The 19,383-nt window shown below is 46.4% G+C and overlaps 1 protein-coding gene across 3 annotated transcripts in view; it reads right to left on the minus strand.

Annotated features, from left to right (window-relative positions):
• The window catches only part of LOC124133236 (dedicator of cytokinesis protein 7-like), an 81,668-nt gene that overhangs the window by 18,306 nt on the left and 43,979 nt on the right, over positions 1-19,383 (minus strand). Inside the window, exons 29-36 of one of the 3 annotated variants that reach the window (XM_048400532.1) lie at positions 17,825-18,001; positions 12,052-12,336; positions 10,667-10,814; positions 9,220-9,322; positions 8,885-8,984; positions 2,408-2,542; positions 828-980; positions 5-163 (exon numbers count right to left, since the gene is read on the minus strand). In XM_048400532.1, coding sequence (XP_048256489.1) covers positions 5-163; positions 828-980; positions 2,408-2,542; positions 8,885-8,984; positions 9,220-9,322; positions 10,667-10,814; positions 12,052-12,336; positions 17,825-18,001 — 1,260 coding nt within the window. The remainder of the gene's footprint in view (positions 1-4; positions 164-827; positions 981-2,407; positions 2,543-8,884; positions 8,985-9,219; positions 9,323-10,666; positions 10,815-12,051; positions 12,337-17,824; positions 18,002-19,383) is intronic. The other 2 variants (XM_048400533.1, XM_048400534.1) reach the window with 2 other exon arrangements.

Raw genomic sequence — 19,383 nt, forward strand, 5'->3', positions numbered from 1 at the left:
CCACCTGTTCTGGGAAGGATGTTTCCTGAAGATCATGGTCGAACTCTGCATATGTGAGTATGGTCTTCAGGGACTTGCGGAGGTACTCCTCATTGAAGTTCTGATTCTGTCCCACAAGGGAGGACAGGGACATTGTCACCTGCATCTTCACACGAGCAAAGTTCTGGCAGCGAGAAAATGACAAAATATCAACATACAAATGTAGAAAAGGTTATTAAAATCCTAACATCATAAACAACAATTACAACTTGTGCATTTACACTTTTATTGTATTGAAGATATGACATTGTGGTACAATACAATAGGTTAAATATATGACACAAAAGTTTTCAAATATGACCAGAGGTTTTTATTTCTTCATTAACTGATTATTTGGAAACAATTACTGGAGCATAAGTGGGGTTTTACGCCGCTTTTAGCAATATTCCAGCAATATCATGGCGGGGGACACCAGAAATGGGCTTCACACATTGTACCCATGTCGGGAAACGAACCCGGGTCTTCAGCGTGACGAGCTAACGCTTTAACCACTAGGCTACCCGACCGCCCCTGCAGTGTTGGTAAAGCCTGTCTTGTATTTTCATCTATTGTATCTTACAACATGCTTGCACAGTTCAATCATGAAACTCTGGTTTGGAACTAGAAAGGACCTTTAATGCAAATTGATACTCTATTTTTCACTATTTAAAATCTTCAGAATCTGCAGAATCTGAACCAACAAATATGAAATTCTTGCCATAACATGACATGTACAAATCCCAGGATACAAGGATACTGACATTGTGGACCCTTGCAGCTCGTTATCTACAGTTGACTGCAGTACTTACATTTCCCAGCTCGAAGTTGTGCCTCATGAGGAGGTAGAGGGACGCGGAGGCCTGGGAGCGGGTGTTGCTGATGCAGGAGCTGCAGTGACGTAGCAGACGCAGACACAGGTCCGCACACTGCTCCGTCTCCTCCTCAAACAACAGATCGAGGAACTGTGGACAGCAACATACACACAATTAGATACATGCTTGAGTGCAGACTGGTACCCTGTCCTTCCCCCCTAGTGGCTGAATTGCGCAAGGAGAGCAAGCACTCAAGGGAAGGCAAACCAGTCTTGCTCGAGTGAGGAGGGCAGGTAACTCTAATGCAGGGGTCCGGAAACGGTCATATGCGCCGGACATGTCCGATTGGGAATCTCAAATGTCCAGTTTAAAATATTGCTTACCGGACATTCTTAAATTTTGACCGGACATGATCTACAGTTAGGGCTGAGCAGTTTCTGTCTGCAATTGTAACACAATAAAGATTATCTACACTGACAAGCTTTGTTTGTTTTGATTGTTGTAAATACATCGTACCTACATGATTGTCCAAGCGGTCAATCACTGTAATAGGCAATAAACTTAGAACAGTCAAGCGGATCTGCCAAACCCTCAAAGTCTGGACGATCATTTTGTAAGTCGTGGTTAACGACTTTCACTTGGTTGACATACAACGACGATTTGCAGATGATGTTCTGCCAGGTAAAAGGAATATTATTGTTTTCAGCAGCTCGTCGTATATTGAATCTTGATCGTCCCCCATTTTGTTTTCTGTGACGATCGATATTTTTGTATCATCAATAATAAAGTACAGAAGAAAAACATATTCGAATAACTATTGCTATCAACGATATTTTAGTATTTGTTGTTATATTATCTATCTTGTTTCTAAAAAATCTTTAGTTTTAAAAAAGATCTTTTCCCATGAGGTCACGTGATAACCAAATATGCAATATAGTCTCGAATCTCTCGATCCAAATGTAACAACGCATACACTCGAGCAGATACAACTCATGAATATTAATTATAAGACTGACCATTCACTACATGAACAAATCGATATTATAACAGAAATAAACGAATGTTTTCAATATCTTTTTAAAAATGTGGACCAAGACTGAACGACTTTGACCCTAGACCGAAGGTCTATCAGTGTTTATATTGTTTATTTCATCATATTATGAATACGTAACAACTTGTAATGTGTGTGAAAAGTCGTATTGAAATACGTTATTTGAAGGAGGCGTGGCCTAAATGCAAATGTCCGATTGGTATTTTAAATTTTCCGGACCCCTGCTCTAAAGTAAACACTCACACTCACTCACACTTCGCAGTCAAGCAGGTAACAATGTTTTTTCCCTTGGAAATATGAACACAACAATTATTTTCAAAAAGTGAAATTGCAAAATAATCTTGACCATAGCCAGGCCTTTGGAAGACATTTTGTCTGAATTCCAGGATATTTCAAGCTAAGTCTGAATTTGAGGCCTTTTTAAGGCAAATGTCTAAATTCCAGGCCTTTCGACAAGGTCTGTGCGAGCCATGCTGAACTTCACCCGAGTGGGAATACAGCTGTGGGGCTGCGGGTGTGGGGTTACCTTGGTGACAAGTGCCCTCTGTGTGGAGAAGAGGTTCTGCAGGACCAGCATGCTCTGGTTGAGTCCGAGCATGTGCAGCAGGACCCGCAGACCGCTGCTGAGGAGGGGCTGCATTTCGTCGGACAGCTGTGCAATCTGGGGACAGTGGAACACTCATGTCACAATGGGGTGCAGGCTGGCCGGGTGTGTGGAGAACACTCTACCACTAGGACTGTGGGGCATACAGACCAACAAATAACTTCCGATGACTATTTCACAATATTTATGAGATCATTTATTTAATCAGCAAATTTCTAAAGTTTACTGCGACAGAGGTTTTCCCGAATCTTTCATTTCTCAAACTGATTAAGCTGTTTGAAAGAAATTTTAAAAAGATAATTCAACGCATTATCAAGTACCACTCAGGAAATCTGTCAAATGCATATGGTTAACTATTTACCCCAAAATTAAGAATACATGTCAGGAATATTATAAGGCTTTGAAAAGTATTTTAACATTTTGAACTTTTCACAAACATTTTGTAGAATTTTCCTATTCGGAATATTCTATAAGTAATACGTTACCACTGTTATACCGAGGCTGTTGTCTCCCACAACTGCTGCTATAGCGAAATCTACCACAGAGATCTCAATTACCTCATGCAGCACGTGCGTAGCCACCTAGCTGCCATGTGACACCCTTCACTCTTGTCTCCTGCGAGAGCAAGTGCTCGGGGGACGGACGGGCGGGCAGCAGCCCAGTGGTAACGTATTACTTATAGAATATTCCGAATAGGAAAATTCTACAAATTACATTAAGTAATACGTTACCACTGTTATACCGAGGCTGACTACCACAGTAGGCGGTGGGGAGCACCTACAACCCGAATCCTGACTGCTAGCGTTCCTTCCGACCAGCGGAAGTAAACACCAAGGCGGAAGCACTCGATGCGCATGCACCTAGCTAGGCGTTACCCTATAGGAATACCAAAGCACTGTCAAGCGCATACCGTAAGGCTCAATCGTCAATGCCAAAACGATTGGTGACTCCAAACGGCCCCACTGGATAGGTATTTCATCGCCGCAGCGGATGAGAACACTGTATCCGCGTGAGCTAAATCTTAGATCAGGTTAAACAGTCGAAAAGAGGGAAATTAATTTCCTTCAGACCGTATATCCCAGAGCAAGCCTACTTAAAGTATGCATTAGGCGCGTGACCTAATTCCAGTATTCGTAAGCATGTATCGCAAGGTTGGAATACACGACAGACAATTAAATGCATAATTGTCAAAATACAAATAAGGACAAAACACACAAAAAGCCGCCTCACCTGTGGTGTGAGTGCGCTGGTTTGCAGGACCCCCACTCCTGTACCCACGGCGTGGGAACATTGGAGACGACCCAGATTGACCACCGTGCAAGGACTGACGACTGCGGAGTTTGGAATTGCGCTGGACACACCCCCTAGATGACCGCTTGTGCCGCGATCAGCGGCCCAAGACGGTGCACCCCCTCCACGTCTTCATCAGAAACCTTTCTGAGGTAATGATTGGCAAAAACCGAGTCAGAATGCCAGTAACAACCTCGTAATATTCTGTGAACAGAGATATTCGAGTGTAGGGCAAATGTTGCCGCTAGCGCCCTGATCTCGTGGTTTGACCCCGCTACCGGTAACCCCCGAGACCGGTACGCCAGATTGATGACAGAACGAAGCCACAACGCAATCGAGTTGCGAGTTATGTCAACCGTGCGATTAGGGTTACACGATATGAACAGACGGTAACGCCCTTGTCTACGTTCATTCGAAGCCCTAAGGTAATACTTAAGGGCCCTAACCGGACACAGCGCTCTGTCCTCAGTATCAGCAGAATGTAAGATTTCTTTGAGGGATCTTACAGTGAATTCTCTCTCCGTTTGCCCGACTCTCTGATTCTTGGCGACGAAGCCCATGAGCAGGCCCAGGCGGACCGCTCCTTCGTCACCCCTATCGAATCGTACCTTGGCGACATCGAGTGCATGAATTTCGGATACACGTGCCGCCGTGGCAAAGGAGAGGAGAAATGCTGTTTTCCAAGTCACATGCCGGAACGAAGCACTATGCAAGGGTTCATACGGAGCTTCCGTGAGTGATTGCAACACTAGGGAAAGATCCCAGGCCGGTGCCCGAAGGCGGCCCTTCTTAAGATCGTGCTGTTTGAAACCCTTGATAATACCCCGTATCACCGGCTCTTTGGAGAGACTGGTACCCATAGCAACGTCCCGTACCGTAGCAACGGACGAGACATAGTTGGCAATGGAACCCCCGGAGAGTTTCCGGGTCTCTCGCAAGTGAGACATGAAACGAGCAATATCCTGCACAGATACCTTATCTGGCGAATGAATGTGATGTTTACAACACCACTTCGTGAAAATAACCCAACGTGCATTATACACCTTCTGGGTAGAATCACGATGCATACTAACGTATGCCCGAGACGCCCGGCGAGAAAAAACTTTACTCCTCAGACGCTCGGTGACAACATCCACGCGTGCAGATTGAACTGCCCTGCGTTTGGATGAAGCTGACGGGTGTGAGGGTGGATCAAGAGATCCGGTCTCACAGGCAGTGGGAGTGGCGACTGCGTGACCTGGGTCAGCAAGTCGGGGTACCACGATCTGTTCGGCCACATGGGCGCGATCAGTAACATTCGACAGCGAACTCCTCGAAGCCGGCTTAGAATGTGTGGTATCAACGCTGTCGGCGGGTAAGCATAAGCGTCCAAGCCCGTCCAGTCTAACGCGAGAGCATCGTGATCGATGGCCCTCGGGTCCGGGACTGGTGATACAAACAACGGGAGTTGATTGTTGAACCGTGTTGCGAACAGGTCGACCATCGGACGACCCAAACGTTCGCACAGCCACTGAAACACCACTGGGTTCAGCATCCACTCTGTGGGGCTCGGATCCTGAGGCCTCGATAGAGCATCGGCCAGTACGTTCCGCACACCTGGGATGTGACGGGCGCGTATCTGGCACGGGACACTGTCCACCAGAGCGTAAAACTCGAACGTGAGATCGAGTAGCGAGTGACTGTGGGTTCCCCCCAGTTTGTTCACATAGGACACTACCGTCGTGTTGTCGGTCGCCAGCATGAGCCAGGCGTCGACGAGACGATGCTTCCAGTGATTGACTGCGTTGATCACTGCCTTGAACTCGAGACAATTGATGTGAAGACCTAGTTCGTCTACGCACCACAGCCCCGAGCTCACCTCCCCCTCTAGATGGGCGCCCCAGCCCACTAGAGAGGCGTCTGTATACAGGTTCAACGTGGCCCGGTAGGGCCGCATAGAGACTCCTGATAAGACATTGTAAGGGAGCGTCCACCACTCCAGATGCGGTCGGAGCCGATCCGGGAGGGCGACGGTCGCACTGTTCACCTCCGTTGCTAACAACTGGATTAAAAACCGTTGCAGCGGGCGGAGTTGGAGACGACCCCGTTCGGTGCAGTCCTGGGCTGATACAAGTAGCCCTAACAGCTGTTCCCAAAAGTGAACAGTCTGTTGCACCGCTAAGACTTTGGCAATCATCGCCTGAATTTTGTGCCACCGGTTTGGGGGGACAAATAGGCGATGGGACACCGTGTTGAACCGACCTCCGATGAACTGCAAGTTCTGAGAAGGGGTTAACTCGCTCTTGGGGAGATTGACAATCCACCCCAATTGCTCCAAGAGCCGACGTGCGAAAACGAGATGGCGTGACAGGGTGTCCGACATTCGATTTGCTACTAGCGAGTCGTCCAGGTACGCGAAGTACCGGACACCCCTCCGGTGGAGGAACCCCACTATGGGGGTGGTTAACCGGGTGAACAGCCAGGGAGCGGATGAAAGACCGAATGGGAGTACAACCCACTCGTAGTGCCTGCCTTGAAAGACAAACCTGAGATACTTCTGATGATCCGAGTGAATCGGAACATGCAGATAAGCATCCTTCAGGTCGATCGAAGCTAGCCAGTCGGCCGGCATGATCAGTGCTTTCAGGTCCGTCAAGCTCAACATTCTGAACTTGGGCGGTTTGCGCAGGTAGAACTCGTTGAACGATTTCAAGTTGTGAATCATTCTGAGTTCGGCACTGTCCTTCTTGGGAACGAGAAATATCCTGGAGTAAAACCCCGGTGTTATTTCTGGTAGAGCTAACTCCCGAACTGCCCTCTTCTCCACCAACCTGCCGATGGCATCGGCGAGGAAGGGAAGATCGGTTTCCGAATAGAAACCTGCCGACGGGGCAACGGTGAGCGGCGGATTCGCTATGAGATCGAGCCGATAGCCGTACCGAATCGTGTTGACCACCCACGGGTCGTCGAACACTTGTTCCCAATTCTCCCAGTAAGTCTGGAGTCTGGCTCCCACTGGGGAAAGACAGGGGGGCCGGACGGGCTGCGGCAGGCGCAACTGTCCAGGGCCAAGTGACTCGGGTTCGCCTACGGGCCAACCGAAGTTGGCGCTGTCGGCATACGAACCCCTCCAATGAGAGTCACCTGGAGGGGCCCTTGCCGTCCTTAGACGACTTGGGCTTCCCCCAGTTCCCCTTCTTCCCGCGAAAGGGCTGCTGAGAACCCTTACCGGAGCCCTCAGAGCGGGGCTTCTTCCCGGAGGAAGAAGGACCCGACCCCTTAGGCCTGCCGGACGCAGCATCCTGGGGCGCGCTCCGCTTCGGAGCGGCACCCAGGCGCCTATGCAAGGACCCCACAAGATCCAGTGTGTGCCGAGAGGCCTCGGCAGACACAGCGGCCTGTTGTTCCTTCAGAACCCCAGGGATCTTGTTATTAAACAGGGTCCGAGCAGACCAAGGCTGCGAAAGGAGCACCTCCTGATTAGCAGCGTCCAACCCTGAAGCAACCAGATACGACTGGCGCCGAAGAAAATGGCACGTGCCGGAAACAAAGGCCGAAGCCCCGGCAACGTACTCCAGGGAAGCATTCAAACCGAGCAAGCAGTTGTAAATGCGCTGGTCTCGGTCCGTGGGAGAACCTTCGACCAGACTGGCCGCTGCAGCCAGGTATGTGTCTCCGTGAGACATTGCCAGCATGGAGTGTCGAGCGAGGGTGTCCAGCTGTTGCAAGGTACCTTGTGGTACCGTGGCAACCGGTGGGGCACGGACCCCCAAACGCTCCACATGGGCTTCCGCAGAAGGACCAGCCTCGGGAAAGGCAAGGTCATGTACTGGGAAAGACCCTTTTCTCCACGACGGGGGAGGTAACGGGAGACCCCGACCGGAGGCAGCCGTGAAGGCCTTCTCCAAAGAAGGCTTAATCCCGCGCAGCAAGGTTGATGCCGGGAAAGCCTTGTCGGACGTCTCGTCGTATACCTCGGAGGAACCCACGGAACCGTGGATTCCCCGCGGTATCGGCAGGGGCTTTGGCATGTCCTCGAAGAGGTCATACACCATGGCAACGCGGTCCTTAACCGATAGCGGAAGCAACGGTTCGGGGGAAGGACCGGTAACCACGGCAGCCGCCGCCGTACCGGTGGACCCCGCGTCCGAACCCGCGGCCACCGAAGAGGCCGGGGACGGAACAGCCAGCGGCCTATCTTGCGATAAGGCCGCCAGCTTGGAGTCCACAAGTTTCGACAATAATGCGGCGACGGAAGCCCCAGACAGCCCGAGGGCCGCAAGGGGATCCGCCGCAGCCGAGGAGGTGGTACCCGCACGGGGACCCCGACCGGACGAACCGGCCACCACAGGGGTGGAGACGGACTGTACGTACAGCCGGTACCGCTCAAACTCCGCAGGCCCCAGACCTTCGCACAGGGTACACCGGGTGTCCCCGCAAGGAACCCTGCACCGCGGGCAACGATCGTGGGGATCCCGGGATGACAAAAACTTTCTGCACACCCCACAACCCCGAGGAGCAGGGGTAGAGGGGGTGGATACTGGGGACATATCCATGTCAGACATTGTTTGCTATAAACAAAGAACAAAACATGGTTACAACGCACGCACCACAACGATTCACAAACGAGCATTTTCACAAGAAAATAAACGAGCAATGTGAACATATAACATACACATATAACTTTTATTAAAGAAATAAGTTATGTTAACCCCCAAAACATACAAGAACAGGGGAAACGTAAAACACAACGTGCATACGCGAACCCCGCAAGTATAGAGAAAAAAGGGCGGGAAAAATTTTCCGTTTGGCGGGAAAATTATAACCAAGCGTAGCTACCGCAACGCCCCATAAAAGCACAGTTTATTAGAGAATAAACTATAATAAATATCACCAAATCTTCCAGGAACGCTTCAGCAGGAGAAAACACGTCTTGCTAAGCAGACGAAGGAGACAAGAGTGAAGGGTGTCACATGGCAGCTAGGTGGCTACGCACGTGCTGCATGAGGTAATTGAGATCTCTGTGGTAGATTTCGCTATAGCAGCAGTTGTGGGAGACAACAGCCTCGGTATAACAGTGGTAACGTATTACTTAATGTAATTAATACATTTTCTTCAAACCATTCAGACCTGCATGATGAGCTCCAGGGTGTCCAGTGAGATCATGCTGACCTCGGCGGCCAGGCTCCCCTCCACATGAGCGTCAGACTCAACGTCACGCGGCTTCATGCTGCAATATAACACCCAGTATCAGTGTGTGAAATGCTAGTTTCAAATGTCTCTAGCTACATATGCGACAGTTTATTTTTTCATTCCTGCAATGTCTGACAAGAGTAGTCAAAGTTTAAGTAACACAGCTTGTGATAGGTTAAACTACGAATTACAACCAATCAAACCATGTTTGTTATACACAGTGTTACTGTGACAAGGCCCAAGCTGAGGGGAAAAGTAAAGACGAAGCTGACCTGTCCTGTATCTCCAGTGAGTGTCGCCACTGAACCTGGTCCTTCCTCCATCGGAGCCTCATGGAGCCGCTTTCCGGAGCCAGCACGGGCGGGGTACGGTCACCTGCAAAAATGTGGGAACAAGTCTAAGCTTCAAGTCCACACTGTGATCATCATATCATCACATCAGCATGTCATCATATCATCATATACATCAGTAACATACAGGAAGTGATCCATAGCTAGTACTAGCAGTCATAAATATACCCAACTGAAATAGGTCCATGTCCCTTACAGCTATATCATAAACATCACAGCTATTTGAATAATTCGATCAGCCAGGCCACAGACGACACTGGTTTGTTGGTTTGTTTATTTGTTTATTTGTTGTTTTATTGTTTTATGCTGGAGCTACGTTGTTACAGCAGCGACAGTAAATGAGTCTGGGTACGTGGCAAGTATAGGTCCTTGGGCCCTACTGTAGCAGCCATAAGCCCAACCCTGTCCCATGACAAGTATGTAAGACAAGACGGCCTCAACTAACAAGACAGACTGTCTCAACTCACCAGACAGACTGCCTCAATTCACCAGACTGACTGCCTTAACTCACCAGACAGACTGCCTCAACTCACCAGACAGGCAGTCTCAACTCACCAGACAGACTGCCTCAATTCACCAGACTGACTGCCTTAACTCACCAGACAGACTGCCTCAACTCACCAGACAGACAGTCTCAACTCACCAGACAGACTGTCTCAACTCACCAGACAGACCGTCTCAACTCACCAGACAGACCGTCTCAAATAACCAGACAGACTGTCTCAACTCACCAGACAGACTGCCTAAACTCACTTGACAGACTGTCTCAACTCACCAGACAGACCGTCTCAAATAACCAGACAGACTGCCTAAACTCACCTGACAGACTGTCTCAACTCACCAGACAGACCGTCTCAAACAACCAGACAGACCACCTCTACTCACCAGACAGACTGTCTCAACTCACCTGACAGACTGTCTCAACTCACCAGACAGACCGTCTCAACTCACCAGACAGACCGCCTCAACTCACCAGACAGACCGCCTCAACTCACCAGACAGACCAGCTCAACTCACAAGACAGACCGCCTCAACTCACCAGACAGACTGCCTCAACTCACCAGACAGACCACCTCAACTCACCAGACAGACCACCTCAACTCACCAGACAGACTGTCTCTACTCACCAGACAGACTGTCTAAACTCACCAGACAGACCACCTCAACTCACCAGACAGACCACCTCAACTTACCAGACAGACCAGCTCAACTCACCAGACAGACTGTCTCAACTCACCAGACAGACCGCCTCAACTCACCAGACAGACTGCCTCAACTCACCAGACAGACCACCTCAACTCACCAGACAGACTGCCTCTACTCACCAGACAGACTGCCTCAACTCACCAGACAGACTGCCTTAACTCACCAGACAGACTGCCTGCTGTCCCACGTCGCCGCATCATCATCTCCGTGCGAGCATTTCCAGTGCCCAAGATGGCTTCCTCCAAGCGTGACTTCATATCTGTGCTCCGCTTCAGTGTCTGCTGTGAGTACTGTGCCAGCATCTTTTTACCCTGTCACACACATGCACAGAGTAAGGAGGCTGACGACATGGCTGCTGTTAACAGGACTAAAGACATCTCCCCATACCCTTATCAACAGGAGTATCCAGTGATACCCCAGTCATCAGTTCTTCCTTCACCAGAAGTCATTTTCCTACTCTCCATATACAATATTAGGCCATAATAAATTAATTATGAGACATCACACCTGTCATACTTCAAAACCTGTCCAGGAATATATATTTCTAACCTAAGTCATTCATCACATGCCCAAATAACTTAAAACACTTACATTGGAATCTCACACCCAATTTCAATATAAAAATGTTATAAATAATATATTGTGGCTCTGTCCTCCAACCAACAGTATTCTATGAATGACCATATAACTTGTCCCTCCTCTTACCACACCTCACCTCGTCCTGGTGCCTGTGGGCGTGGCCAGCCAGTGGACAGAGTGAGTCAGTCTCGACATGCCCCATGCCCAGTGCTCGCAATTATTACTAATGGGCTCCAGGCCCTCCTATGCATCCCAGTGTGTTAGCCCCATGGTTGTGGGCGTACATGGGTGGGGACATACTGGCATCATGCGTGTCAGTTTCCTCTAGTATAATGAGTATAACGTTTGGAAATCAAATCATCAAATTTAAGAGTTACATAATCTAAACAAATCACAAATCAAATAAATGTACATCAAGTTCCTCTAGACAGAATCACAGGTTAAAAAGGAAACTCCAACTAATGACTATGGTAAAAACAGGAAAACACAACTGGTAACTTCTGGTAACAAATGATTTTCTTATTAATCATCAACATTTGTGAGTAAGGATCAACCCCTTGAGGAGTTAATGACATAAACTTAGACATTCTGAGGTTTTCCACAAGGTTTTCTTCTGCAGTATCTGAATTTTTGGACCCTTAAAACTTTGATTTTTAGCCTCTGACTTCATTCTTAAGTTCAGACACTGATATAGATCATGTTGGTATGTTATCGGATATAAACAATATGTTATAAACAAATCGCAAACATCAAAGACATTTTGAGGAAAGTATGGTAAGAGCATTTCAGGGGCTAACACTTACTCACAAATACTGATATACTGACATCCTTCACAATCATCTAGCTTCAAGATCTAGCTCACAGATCTAACCACAAGTATGTCCTTGTTCCTGCACATCTGTCACGTTTCCTACTTAAAGTAATTTAAATTGGGCAAGTTAGGTGCATGTTGTTGCCATGGTTACGGACCTGTACCTGCCCTGTGGGATCATCTCGGGAGAAGCTGCGATTAAGCAGAGTCCCCGTGCCCCGAATAAAATCCTGCGACTTTCTTTGAATTCCCTCCCAAAGCTGCTCGTGGAGTGATTGAGATTTGGGCAGGGTGTGGCTTTTAGGCCGCTGAGAGTGAGGGGGGCTATCACCACCGTTACTGCCGCTGCCCCAATCTTCCAAGGTTTCTTCCGACGACGACAAGTTCGGACGCAATAGTCGTAATTGTGTCAGAAGGTCAAAGTTGATGATTGCCCATTTGGCCTACAATACAACACTGGACAGTGAGCACAGGCAAGCTAGAAAGGACAGAACATGTGAACGTTTCCTCCAGTAGCGATGAACAGCCAGAAGCAGGGCTCTCGTGGGTCATGCTGGGGTTAGCTCATCTCATCATGCATGCACAAACACAGGGATGTCTGCATCAGGTGGACTGACGTACGGAACGGTCACCATCACCCGCCTCATCCCGGTCGTCATGGCAACCAATCTGGATTTCCCCATCATAAACATCTTCATGACTTCAATCAAATAACTGCTTCAAAAGATCGGTCTCAGGGCTAAGGTTATTCCAGGGTGGCTTGAGATTTTTAGGCTAATCTGTTTTTTTAAGTTGAGGCTCCAGGGGTGGATGACGAAGAGTGGTGGTGAGTGTTCGACAGTCACCCCATGCAAGCATCCCCTCTCTGAAGCTGACTCCATGCACCACACCACACAGCAGACTTGGTCCACCACCCTCGCTGTCACCACAACGCTGACGCTCACAGCGGATGGTATGGGTTCGTATTGGTTACAGCAAGCGACAAAAGCTCTGTTCACATCAAGGCTTGCTGGTCCCCGAAAGCCACATACCATTAAATGCATGCAAAACAAACATTAGTATAACAAATGCAAACATGAAACGTTCCAAAAATGTTAAAGAAACATTTGTTCACTTTTAACAAAAGCACATACTGAACACAACAAAAAAAGTTAATCAAGCGTAATGTGAAAATACTAATCAAATGTTATCAATAGAGATATATGAATAAACAAAATTGTAGAAAAGATAAAAAAATTGAGTCTTGTAATTTTGTTTTCCGAAAAGATTTATGTAAACTAAAAAGGTTAAGGTAAATCCCCATCACCAATACAGACGAGAGGAAATACACACAAAGAAAGATATTATTACACAGGTGAATATATAGCAATGAATAGCACACATAGGTCTGTTGCCTCAAGGAATAAATTCCATTGTGAAAATACTGCAGTAAATTTGCCACTGACAAGTGTTTTTCTTGAAGTAAAATTGTCAGAATTAATGTTTTGACAACACTGAAAGAAACAGTACTCCAAAATTAATTTATACTGTTCTCAATAACATTTACGAGGTAACATTATTACCATCAGAAACACGAAATAGTCTTAATGTACAAATCTGTATTGGCTTGGCCATAGAACTGCCATTAGTCAAACAAACTATGTCATGGTTCCATTGACAGGAAATTAATAATACACTGGTCAGATATTAGTTTATTTACATGTTTTCAAAAAGAAAATCAAGCAAGACAAAATGGAAGATATAACGTAGTATTGTGTGATGTTGCACCAAAACGCCAGACATGTAACGGAACCACGACATTGTTTAGGTACTGAAAAACTTCTTCACAATCATGAAAGAGGCTACAGACGAAATACTTCAGCATCTTCATCAACTACAAGAATACACGTGCTACTAAGCCATAATGTCCACTACAGAAGGCACAGGGTTACAGCAGGCAGTGATGGCAGATGAGAGATGACCAAGATAGACCCACTCCACACTCAGCTGACCACACCCACACCTAGCAGTGAGGACGTCATCGGGGACAGCCGACGTCACAGCCGATGCACCCAACAGGTACAGGGGGGGAGGCCGGGCACACAACTTGTAGACTTCATGCTATTACACTAGGGGTTGACATACAACTACGTGACAGCACTACTCCTCTCTGTGATGGGCATTCAGTACACAAGCTCCAAGGGTTGTCTAACACCTACACCCTCAGGTCAACTTGCTGCTTATATACGCCTTTATCTCTATGTCTTTATTTTTTTCGCATATTTTTAAAGATATTTTAGTCTTGTCCTGACAATATTGTGATTGGTATCATGAGCAACAATTCACACCGTCGGGGTGGATTAATATAAAATCAACCTCCTGATCCATTAAATCGCCCCTCATGACAAGCACAGGTTGCTGGGGACTTATACTAACCCAGAATCCCCACGGGAAGACAAGCATAGGTTGCTAGGGACCTATTTTAACCCAGAATCCCCCCTGGGAGACAAGCATAGGTTGCTAGGGACCTATTTTAACCCAGAATCCCCACATGCAGAGAAGCATAGGCTGCTGGGGACCTATTCTAACCCGGAATCCCCACAGGGAGAAAAGCATAGGTTGCTGGGGACCTATTCTAACCAGATTCCCCATGGGGAGACAAGCATAAGTTGCTAGGGACCTATTCTAACCTGGAATCCCTATGGGGAGACAAGCATAGGTTGTTGGGGACCTATTCTAACCTGGAATCCCCATGAGACAAGCATAGGTTGTTGGGGACCTATTCTAACCCTGGAATCCCCATGAGGAGACAAGCATAGGTTGCTGGGGACCTATTCTAACCTGGAATCCCTATGGGGAGACAAGCATAAGTTGCTAGGGACCTGATCTCCACGAGGTCTATGTAATAAATGGATCTATCTAATGATTGATCAGGATAAACATGGTGCAAATGACACATATATCTAACAAATACTATCTTTGAAGATTCCTTTTGGCCAACAGGACATGCTGGTACTGAAAAAGTCTTTTGTGATTGTGTGACACCAGTATGATAGTCAACAAAATATATACAGTGCGTCCAGTAATCCTGTCAACCCAGGCTATTTGCCAAAGTACTTCTCACTGTGTGGTTTTAATTTCAGATAACTACTGTTACATTAAATTCTTCATACAATTATTAACATGTTACTGCATCACTAACGCTAAAGGATGCTTGAGAATATTTGAGAGAAGTAACCATTATCATCTTAAGGTATGTTAGTCGGAAACTTGGTAACCAAACACTCAAACTCAACAGGATGGAAAGGGAGGTAACTCCTAACAGGTGACAGGTTATACGATGCACCGAGACAATTGTATCTCCGCATGAACTGTGATAATGTTGACCTCTTAAATCTTAGCATGCTGGTAGTTACCACTGTAAAGTAAGACACACAAGTTCTTACACGTATGTTGTTGTCCTCTATTCGAAAAGCGAAGAAAAAGATTGGAGAACCTAAATATACCCAGGAAGCTGTAAATCTATTACAGGTAATTTCTACAAGACCCACGCCACGGATGATTAATGTTCATATAAGATAGCATATCTTTTTCATATACCAGTAAACAGTTCTATTCTATGTCGAAGCAACACCTCAAGACACTGCTGTGGAGTGCAATGCACTGATTCCTGACCCAACTGAAAAGGCGGTATTCCTGATTCCGGTCACATGATCACAGTCAGGGTGAGACAATGCTTTAAATCAATGAATGATGCTTATTAATGGTTTTATTGCAGAACACAAAGCAACTTACTGACAGCAATGATTTGAGAATTATCTATCTGAGTGAGTCACAAAGTCTAGAAAAGCAGGCTAAACCCATATGCCTGAATGTGTCCAGCAAAACAGACATGGAACAGCCATCATCCATGATATTAGATGGACACCCCCTGCATGTCTCTGTACTGTATCTCCCACTGAGGCTGCTACTGTTCTTAGCATTGCTGCTACTACAGCTGTAGCATGTCTTTACTTCACTAGCCCTTAGTAGTCTTTAAAGAGCAGGTAGTTTATAGCCCTGCTGCTACAGCTGTAGCACTAGTCTTTGCTTCACTAGCCCTACTAGTCTTTAAAGAGCAGGTAGTTCTTAGCCCTGCTGCTACAGCTGTCTGTGCTTTACTAGCCCTACTAGTCTTTAAAGAGCAGGTAGTTTATAGCATTGCTGCTACAGCTGTCTTTGCTTTACTAGCCCTACTAGTCTTTAAAGAGCAGGTAGTTTATAGCCCTACTGCTACAGCTATCTTTGCTTTACTAGCCCTACTAGCCTTTAAAGAGCAGGTAGTTCTTAGCCCTGCTGCTACAGCTGTAGCACTAGTCTTTGCTTCACTAGCCCTACTAGTCTTTAAAGAGCAGGTAGTTTATAGCCCTGCTGCTACAGCTGTCTGTGCTTTACTAGCCCTACTAGTCTTTAAAGAGCAGGTAGTTTATAGCCCTGCTGCTACAGCTGTCTTTGCTTTACTAGCCCTACTAGCCTTTAAAGAGCAGCTAGTTCTTAGCCCTGCTGCTACAGCTGTAGCATGTCTTTACTTCACTAGCCCTACTAGTCTTTAAAGAGCAGCTAGTTCTTAGACCTGCTGCTACAGCTGTGTGTGCTTTACTAGCCCTACTAGCCTTTAAAGAGCAGGTAGTTTATAGCCCTGCTGCTACAGCTGTAGCACTAGTCCTTGCTTTACTAGCCCTACTAGTCTTTAAAGCGCAGAAATACTAAAGCTTCATGAACTCCCACTTCAGTGCATAAAGTGCTTAAATCAACTCAGCTCTACTCATCACAACACCACCTCCAGGTTCAACAGTTTTCAAAGACTCAGTTTCAAATTAGTGAACATCATGTATACTAATAGTCACTTTGAGTAGTAGCAGAATATTACTGTAAACATAAATAGACATTCCAAAACACACTATCCAGAATGCAAGGTTTCCGGATTAAAAGGATCTGAACAAACAAGGTTCCCTGGACGAATATTCTAAAACCTTTTCAGAATACAGACTTAATAATTAGTCCACGTTTTAGCTGCGGCAGCTGTTGCAAGACTACGACACTCGGGAGAATATACAAGTGACACTCAGAGCCATTCCATAAAGCATCTTGGCACTAATGCTACAGATATCTAAGTTTTATCATGGAGGTCACACAGACCCAGCACTAAGACAGATGTGTGGACGGAGCCTGCTTATCACTAAGTTGCCTCGCTACTATGAACACTACGGGTGCTAGGGGATGGATATTAAGAGTTTGTGGGTATTATTTGCTGATGGTCAGGTTATATTAGTGGACATGCTTACAGTACACTCCTTGAGTTGAAACACTTGATGATGCAGTTATATGATGAACATAGAACATGTTACCACGGTTACTGCTATTAACAAACTCTCATAAAGGTTACTGTTGTTACATATCAAACAAAGATTTAATTTATGAACATAAACGAAACAGATTAAGATTAAGTAGAATTCTTAAATGTTATTCTCAGAATTAAAGCTAGTTTTCATAAACAAAATTTAATCACGCAATTAAGATCAACATCTAGCTATTGAAATTTTCTGATGATCAATCTGAATGTGTCATTTCTTAATACTGATAAAATGTTCGAGATCAATAGCTATATTATACCCAAGATACTGCAAATCATGAAATAAACGCAAGCAGGACATTTTATGAAATCATTTTCAGTCTAATGATGTGTAGAATGATTTTGGAAAAAGGAGTGTATCTCAAAGATATATTTTTTAAATAAACATAAGATCAAAAAAGTTCTCATTACATTCATAATGTATTGTTATTAGGTCTCAGGGCTATATATGTTTTCATGGCATTAATTTCATGACTTACAGAACCAGGATGATATAATGGATATGAGCAGTTAAACAAGGGCAGCAGGTGCCCTGTAGAGAGGATTAGGGTTGTGAGAACCTTGTACTCGAAGTTGGACACGCAGAAGTAGACGACCTCCAGCAGCTTGTTGAGCTTCACCATGGGCAGGTCCCCCCACCACTGCTTCAACAGGGAGTGTTCTGCATTTTTCAACACCCACAGGAAACAGATCAGCAAGTTCCGTGTGGTTTCCATGTTCAGCGGACATTTCCGAACCTGGAATAGTGTAAAACATGGAGCAGTGAGCAGGCTATAGCAAGAGACACGAGGCAAACTGTAAGGGACTGGTCATTTACTATAGTGGACAGGAGGGAGCAGGCTATAGCAAGAGACACGAGGCAAACTGTAAGGGACTGGTCATTTACTATAGTGGACAGGAGGGAGCAGGCTATAGCAAGAGACACAAGGCAAACTGTAAGGGACTGGTCATTTACTATAGTGGACAGGAGGGAGCAGGCTATAGCAAGAGACACAAGGCAAACTGTAAGGGACTGGTCATTTACTATAGTGGACAGGAGGGAGCAGGCTATAGCAAGAGACACAAGGCAAACTGTAAGGGACTGGTCATTTACTATAGTGGACAGGAGGGAGCAGGCTATAACAAGAGACACAAGGCAAACTGTAAGGGACTGGTCATTTACTATATTGGACAGGAGGGAGCAGGCTATAGCAAGAGACACGAGGCAAACTGTAAGGGACTGGTCATTTACTATTGTGGACAGGAGGGAGCAGGCTATAACAAGAGACACGAGGCAAACTGTAAGGGACTGGTCATTTACTATAGTGGACAGGAGGGAGCAGGCTATAGCAAGAGACACGAGGCAAACTGTAAGGGAATGGTCATTTACTATAGTGGACAGGAGGGAGCAGGCTATAACAGACACGAGGCAAACTGTAAGGGACTGGTCTTTTACTATAGTGTGAGTGAGTGAGTGAGTGAGTGAGTGAGTGAGTGAGTGAGTGAGTGAGTGAGTGAGAGTATGATTTTACGCCGCTTTTAGTAATATTCCAGCAATATCACGGCGGGGGACACCAGAAATGGGCTTCACACATTGTACCCATGTCGGGAATCGAACCTGGGTCTTCGGCGTGACGAGCGAAAGCTTTAACCACTAGGCTACCCGACCGCCCCTCATTTACTATAGTGTACAGGAGGGAGCAGGGGAAAGAAAGCAAGATTTGGGAGGGAAGACTTGGGGTGCTGGGTGGTGGTGGGTGGGTCAAGAAAAAATTGTAGAATTTTCCTATTCGGAATATTCTATAAGTAATACGTTACCACTGTTATACCGAGGCTGTTGTCTCCCACAACTGCTGCTATAGCGAAATCTACCACAGAGATCTCAATTACCTCATGCAGCACGTGCGTAGCCACCTAGCTGCCATGTGACACCCTTCACTCTTGTCTCCTGCGAGAGCAAGTGCTCGGGGGACGGACGGGCGGGCAGCAGCCCAGTGGTAACGTATTACTTATAGAATATTCCTAATAGGAAAATTCTACAAATTACATTAAGTAATACGTTACCACTGTTATACCGAGGCTGACTACCACAGTAGGCGGTGGGGAGCACCTACAACCCGAATCCTGACTGCTAGCGTTC

Source organism: Haliotis rufescens, unplaced genomic scaffold, assembly GCF_023055435.1.
Source record: "Haliotis rufescens isolate VD_foot unplaced genomic scaffold, xgHalRufe1.0.p SCAF_2, whole genome shotgun sequence".
Lineage (NCBI taxonomy): Eukaryota > Metazoa > Mollusca > Gastropoda > Lepetellida > Haliotidae > Haliotis > Haliotis rufescens.